The 7960-nt window shown below is 33.3% G+C and overlaps 1 protein-coding gene across 1 annotated transcript; it reads left to right on the top strand.

The window, feature by feature from the left end:
* Positions 1 to 3778: 3778 nt before the first annotated feature.
* On the top strand, positions 3779 to 7302 carry LOC111409362 (F-box/FBD/LRR-repeat protein At1g13570-like). The gene is made up of 3 exons (XM_023039418.1): positions 3779 to 3860; positions 6521 to 6894; positions 6952 to 7302. Exons 1-3 carry the CDS (start codon positions 3779 to 3781, stop codon positions 7300 to 7302), a joined length of 807 nt encoding a protein of 268 aa, XP_022895186.1.
* Positions 7303 to 7960: the final 658 nt, after the last annotated feature.

Raw genomic sequence — 7960 nt, 5'->3', positions numbered from 1 at the left:
ATATTATTAATAAGGCAGAATGACCAAAATTAACCCACAAGCCGGGTTAAATATCTGCAAAATACGAAATTATAGGAAAATTACCACAAATGGCAAAATCCCGAAATTACACTAGAATAAAATATTAAGTAAAAGAAGTAGGTTGCCAAAAATTTAACTCAATTCAAGTTTTCTCACATATGGAAAAAGGGAAAAAAATATTACCATAAATAGCAAAAAATAACTAAAAATTGAATTTCGGAAAGGAAAACAACGGATTTTGGGCTCGAAACTGACGCATATAGCTCGATGGCCACAACGTGCGCGCCAAAGAGAGCTTTTCGGATTGGGGTCATAATAGCGATTCTGATAACCGTAACCAAAGTTATGACAAATTACCAAAGACGTGTCAAATTTCCCCAATCAAGAAAATAATTACGATTCACTTCCCACCTTTGCGCCGATCCGCCATCTCATGGTATCTCAGCGCCATCATTGTGTTATCTGACAAATCAGTATCACTCGACTCAGATCCCGCTGCATCATAAACATAAGCCCTGACAACTGGAATTCTTGATGTACGGATTGTTTGGTTCAACAACAACGATTTTTTATTGTAATTATTAGTGTAATGTAATAATTTATATAGATTGCATTTAACCATGAAATAGAAGTGTGAGTGATAATGATATGATTTGTGAGTTTATTTAACATATATAGAAAGTCATACTATGTTTACTTTTGTAGTTTCATTTGTTTGTTTTAGGTATCTTGAATACCTCAAATTTATACAATGTTATCCACTACCCATGTCATTGAGGTTGTGTTTGTTTGTTTTTATGTTTATTGAAAGTTTAGGTATGCCTTTTTATTTTGGAAAAAAGATCTCAGTACGGCATCTAACATAACGTAAGTGTAACACATACCAATAATTCAAGTACTGGTCATACCCGTAATGGTGGAGCCAAGACTCGAATCCATGAAAAAAAAAAATTCAATTATAAAATATAATAATATTAAATATAGAAAGAAAAACTTATATTTTTAAGAAATGAGCTAAATAAAAGAGTAATAACCAACAATTTGTGTGTTTGAGTGTGTGTATAACTCTCTCAATCCTACACATGTGGGATTCTGTTGTTTATTTCCTTTTTGCTTTCCTTCATCTTTCCTCATAATCATATTAAGATTTTGAGTTTCATCTTAAAATTTCAATCTTATTTATAGGAGTGGTCCATGCCTCCATATGTGTGTATTATTTTGTTTGGCATTACAAATTATTCTCTTGTCCTTACTATTTTGATTTCGACTCCAAAAAGGTCTTTGAGGGCTGGGAGCCATTATGGTTCAGTACCCTCGCTCCAAGAGACATATATTTCTGAAATGTAGCCCTAGTTTGATGTTCATTATTTGGCAAAATGAAGTTTTGAATAATGAATTATTGAGAATGTGTGGTTAAAAAGTAAGAATAATTTTGAATTTACATACAAAATATTTGATTGTGTAAATGAGCAATTTAACATAGGTAAGTAGAATAAAGGGCTCTAAAACAGTTGATGTCAAACAAGGGCCTAATTATGCATGACAAGCTTTTCGTACTCATCATATATCATTGCATGACATTCAATTAATAGTTGTATTATTAGGTGTCAGGTGAAATTTGTAATTCGTAATGTCTAAATTAGTTGTTGACAATTTTCGTATTCAAAATCATGAGTTATTTGAGTTATAATTAAAGTTGAAATATGAGTAATTGAGTTGTAATTATAGTCAAAGTAGTTTAGGGTTGATAGAGACCTAAAAGAAGTTAAAGACATTCAAGAAGATCAAGAAATGAGAATGAGACCCCACATGTTGATTGTTTGAGCACTCAAAACAACGAAGCTGCTGCTCACTTAGAACGAGCCTGGCCCTCGAGCGACGTTCATCGCTCACTTGGTGCCAGGCATAGTGATCAAACGGCTGTCAGTCCGGGAAGACCCTAAATTCGATATTAATAATAATTTTGAATTCATTTTCCCCCCCCCCCCCAAATGCTACACATTATGAATATACAATCCGTGGAACGTCCAAATGTGTTTTGAATCAATAATTTGTTATAGAGATCACATTATTCAAGATCGAAAACACCTTTTATTATTCCCTTGATTCAACCACATTGTCAATTGGTCATAAATTAGAGTATCTCTTGCCCCAATCAACATATCAAAATACAAAAAGATCTATACTCAAACACCAAAACAAAACCCTACCTTCTCCAATAAGCCTTCGGAGTTCTAAAGTTTAGAAAGATATGCTTGAAGTTCTAGCGCTACAAAACAAGGTTCCAGTGAAGAACGAGGTTCGTTCCTAGTGATCCAGCAGAGACAAAAGTGGTCCAGAGTTTTGGGAACTACAAGCGTTCACAACCAAATGAGTCCTTTGTTGATTTACAAATTAGGGGGTCGGAGTAAGGTAAAGTGTAGAGGTATCTAGATTAATTGTAAGTTAACTTTCTAGTGGATTGTTTTGACAAAGTTTTCCTGAAAGTTTTTGATCCTTGTGAAGGGCTCTTCAAGTAGTTTTCCTCCGTCATAAATTCTTGGTGTTTTTTACTTTATTGTTTTGATCTAATTGCTTAAATTGCTTGATTGATACACAGGTTTAGTTGGATTAATTAAACTTAATCATCTAGAATCATTGATAAGCGACTTGTTGCCTGCTATTTTTTTAATTCCACATTTGGGTCTAAACCATTCGACTAATTTAAACTTTGATCAGATTAATGACCTCATCTTCAAATTCATATATTTTATTATTTTCTCGACAAAAACTGTAATGAGGAGTCAATAAAATGGTATTATTTCAAGGAAGATAACATCCCATTGCTCATCAATTTCTCCAAATGTGGAAGTATAGACGATTTACGGATGTGAATTAAGGACTGGATTTGTGTCTCCCTCTCTCTCTGTGTGTCCATTGTGTTCTCTCTCCCTCCATGCACCTGTCCAACAAATTAAATGTGGGATAATGGTTACATTTCATAGTATAAAAGTTGAACTTCATGGAAATTACCAATAACTTATTTATTTAAAACAATCTTATGAACGCTAGCTATCAAAAAATTTCAACGAATAAATTAGCTGAACACGCACATGCACATAAACACACATATACATATAGTTATACAATAATTTCTTATTTCAGAAAGTAGTAATTTTAGAAGGTGGATGAAAGCCGGTAAGGAAACTTCAATATGAAGCCTGTAACTTGCTGGTTATTTACTCTAATTATGCATAAGATATAAAATAAAAACTCTAATTTACCAGACGAGGAAACAACCACAAATTCAAGTTCTTAATTCATAACCACATTAGAAAATAATAAGCAAAGGGATGTTTTCTTCCTTGAACTTACATATATAATTACTCGCTGCTTGAAATGAAGGAAAAAATACAGAATGGTTATGCCTGAACGCACGAGCAGGTCATTTTTGCAGATGAATCAATAGTTTCCTTTTGCAATTCAAACACTTTTGGAATCCAAATTGGTTGCGATTTTGACCTATTTTTTTGACTCTTATAGATACAAAACAAGGGCTATCATCAAATTTATCAAGAACAAGAGGTCAATTCATTACTTTTTGAAGAACAGATCAAGTCCTAGCAAAAATTGATGGCAAGTTACATCAAGAAGTTGAAGAACCTTATTAGTTTTTAATTTCAATTCAAGATTCATTAATTTTATGATTCTCTTAAGTTCTTGATTACCTACGTATTCATATTGCATTGTTTGGATGATTAGCCACCATTTAGGTATCATGTTACTTACATATATTGTTGGAAATGTAGAATACTACATATTTAACACACAGTTATTAGATATTAGGAATAATATTCATGGTATGTGCAATTTTGTGTGATAAATCCTGTAAATTAATGCATGTTTTTTTTACATAAATTCAAACTAGGAATATGGCCTAGTCGTGTTAAGTATTCATTTAATATTTCTTGAAAAGTCTATTAAATAAAATTGAATTATCGATTGTCATTAACACTACAAAATAATTAGTACTTTTTATAGGTCGAGAATTGGAAATAGCACTAATAGGGGATTCAAAAATCCAATACATTCATCTCATATCGATAAAATCACTTTTAATTGCTTTGTTTGTTAGAATTAGTATAAACAACAAACCCAATCTCTTTCGCGTTACGGTATGTCAAATTTGATAATAACTAATACACTATTATTAAACATTATTCCTCTTGTGATTATAACTCAACTCATCTATTCTATTACTTGTCAAATATTACATATGCTTGCACTTTTGTTTGAACACAACACGTCATGTGTTTTCGTGTGTGTAGAACTCACTCAATCCTCTGTGTGTGGGGAAGTTTTTTTTTTCTTTCTACTATTATTTCTTTTCTTCATCTTTACTTGTAAACAAACATGTTAAGACTTCAATAAGCTCAATCTCAAAAATTTTAACATTGTTAAAAGTAGTAATCCGAAACTCTATATGACAATTTATATTTTGTTTGACGTGGATTTTTTTTTTAACAAAATATTCAAAATGCTTTTGATTTCCTTGTCCTTACTAGTTTTGATTTGATTATGGGAAGATCTTTGAGGGTCGGGAGCCATTCCGTTTCAGTCCCTAGCTCCAAGACAAATATATCTCTGAAACTTATTATGTATGACGAACATTTTGTACTCATCAAATAGCCATGCGTGACAATCAAATAATACACTACAACAAAAGTGGGTTTTGACGGCATACATTTACGAAGTGCATTTGTAGCATGCCGTGAAAGAAGACTATTTACGGTGTGCGCTTTTTGTATGCCGTAAAAAATCAATAACTTGATGTCTTTACGGCGTGCATTTGTGCATGCCGTAAAATGTGATTATTTACGACGTTCTTTAGGGGCATGTCGTGTTTGGTTAAAAAAATTGGACTTTTTACAACGTGCATAAATACGCCATGTTTGTTAAAAAATTACACTTTTTATGGTGTGCATATGTCTGCCGTAAATGCCTTTTTTCCCACTTTTCTTTCCCTTCTTTTCGTCTTGTCCCAATTATTTTCCATGTCATTTAGTTTTAATACACTACAACAAAAGTGGGTTTTGACGGCATACATTTACGAAGTGCATTTGTAGCATGCCGTGAAAGAAGACTATTTACGGCGTGCGCTTTTTGTATGCCGTAAAAAATCAATAACTTGATGTCTTTACGGCGTGCATTTGTGCATGCCGTAAAATGTGATTATTTACGACGTTCTTTAGGGGCATGTCGTGTTTGGTTAAAAAAATTGGACTTTTTACAACATGCATAAATACGCCATGTTTGTTAAAAAATTACACTTTTTATGGTGTGCATATGTCTGCCGTAAATGCCTTTTTTCCCACTTTTCTTTCCCTTCTTTTCGTCTTGTCCCAATTATTTTCCATGTCATTTAGTTTGACGAAATAGGGCCGGTCGTTCCTATTGTGTTCGTGCCATTTTCTTCCAAAATTCCACCTTCAATCGATCATCAACCGCCTCCAAGTCTCCGTTGTTTATCTGTCGTCTCCGACGTTGAACTTCTCAATCGCGACAGCCCTAGATGTAGGTCACGATTCACGCAGCAGCAACACCTTCTGGCTTCGAAATAGAGCCTTGAAGCAATCAGCAGCAGACTGTGGGCTTGAGATTGCGGGACCCTGAGGGCTGAGTCTTCTTGACCTTCGATTCGCGATGCCAGCACCAGCACGGCTGCACAGCAGAAATGCAAAAGAAGAAGGATAGCCCCCTGATTTTGATGGGTATTTTTTTCTTGGACACAATTAATTGCGCTCAAGGTTGTGAAATCTCTTAAATTACAATTTTTCTTTAGTTTTTTCTTGTCATTCACTCTATCTAATCTCTGGTGATTCCTAGTTTTTTCTGTAATTTACAATTTTTCTTTAGTTTCTATATTGAAAATTATAATGCTTTTTGTTTCGATCTCTCATCAATTTCAATCGTCTTGTCAGGATCCCCTTTTTATTTATTTTTTATTTTTCTTAATCTTTTAATATTGCAATTATTTTAACGGGTTTTATTAGATTTTGAAAAAATTACTTTGATTCATTAGAAAATTGTAAGCAAATAGTGCAAGAAAGCCGTGATTAGTATATTGGGTTGGTGAGGAGGTTGAGGAAAATTAGCGTAATTAGAATTTCATATGTTTGATATTTATCCTAAATAATATGAATCAATGAATAACCATTGTTTAGATTGGTAGGGATATGTAATCTTTGGTTATCACAGGCACCAAGAAGTGGAGTCTTTTTATGATGAAAGTCAAAAGTTCAAGTGTGAATTTCTCGACAAAATTGTTGTCTAATATAGGGTGCTAAAGGGGAACGTTCATGAGTTATATAGCAAAATGAGCATAATGGATATGAATTATAATTTATTGTTTGCAGAATAGTTATTCTCTTCACAGTTCATAGCTTGGATTTATTCTAATGAATAATGAGAATGGATTTTGAGTAAGATTTGATTAGTGATCTTCCTCAAAGCATTATAGAAATCATCCTCATAAAGCTTCCAATAAGGGATGTCGTGAGAACTAGCATTTTATCAAGCAAATGGAGGTACAAATGGGCCACACTAACGCAGCTTGCATTTGATGACAACTGCTTGACCCTTTGTAATGATAGAGCAATTGTTGAGAACAATCTTTCTAATTTTATTACCTGGTGTTTATTTCTTCATGATGGACCAATCCACAAGTTCTCTCTATCTACCTCGTACTTGCAATGCTCATATGATATAGATCAGCGGCTACTTTTCCTCTTGCAGAAAGATATTAAAGATTTGGTTCTTGAATTAGGAGAAGGTAAGTGGTTTAGGGCGCCATCTTCTCTTTTCTTTTGTAAAAAATTGACTCATTTGGAGCTTGTTCGTTGTGAATTGGACCCTCTACCTTCTTTTAAAGGTTTCTTTTGCTTGAAGTAGCTCAATCTTCAACAAGTTTTGATTCCCCCACATGATATTGAATGCCCCATTGCAAGCTGTCCTCTTCTTGAGAGTCTAACATTATCGTACTTCGATAGTTTAGAATTGATTGTCAGTGCTTCAAATCTCAAGTACTTGATTTTGGAAGGTGAATTTAAGGATATATGTCTTGTGAACACTCCACTTTTGGTATTAATATCTGTTGCTATGTATATGACTGATGACATAGCAGAGCATTTCGAACAAAGCTCAAGCTACAATTTCGACAAATTTCTCGGTGGTGTTCCCCAGCTTGAGAAGCTTATTGGACATATATACTTCACAAAGGTATCCATCTCCACTTACTTTTAAGATTAGTAACTAGATATGGTTATCTTTTGCCTTTGTGTAGAAACTACTTGGGATTTTCTTGATTATACATAGCTATTTTAAAAGTTGAAAATAATTTTTTGTCTTGAACTCATTAACCTCTCGTGTTTCATTATTTGAGTATCGGTAGTCATGATGGATGCATTCCAATTACATATCACCAATTGAAGTTCATAGAATTGTATCAAGTTAGCCTTGATGACATGAAAGAGGTTCCAGTTGTCCTTCAGCTGATCGTGAACTCGCCAAATTTACAAGAGCTACAAATCTCGGTAAGTTAATGTTCGAATTTCAAAGTTTGCCATGCTACTTGATGGTATGCATTTGCTTGTCATCTCGGTATTTTTGAATGCCCTTGCACTTTTTTGTGTGAACAATATATCCATAAACTTTTTGAATAGGTTAATGATGTTAGAATTATTTAGACGAACTCTACATTTTGGCATATTGTATTGAACCATATTCATTATTTTTGTTTATCAAACATATATAAAATCTATTTATATATGATTAATGTGTATCTTTTTGTTTTGTAATTATTATGGGTTTGTTGGTTACCAAATAGACAAATATTTTTTAAAAACTAAATTGACATTTATGGCATGCATGTGCACGCCGTAAAAGGTGAGTATACACTTTT

The sequence above is a fragment of the Olea europaea genome, chromosome 14 (genome assembly GCF_002742605.1).
Source record: "Olea europaea var. sylvestris chromosome 14, O_europaea_v1, whole genome shotgun sequence".
NCBI lineage: Eukaryota > Viridiplantae > Streptophyta > Magnoliopsida > Lamiales > Oleaceae > Olea > Olea europaea.
This window is presented reverse-complemented; position numbering and strand designations above follow the sequence as displayed.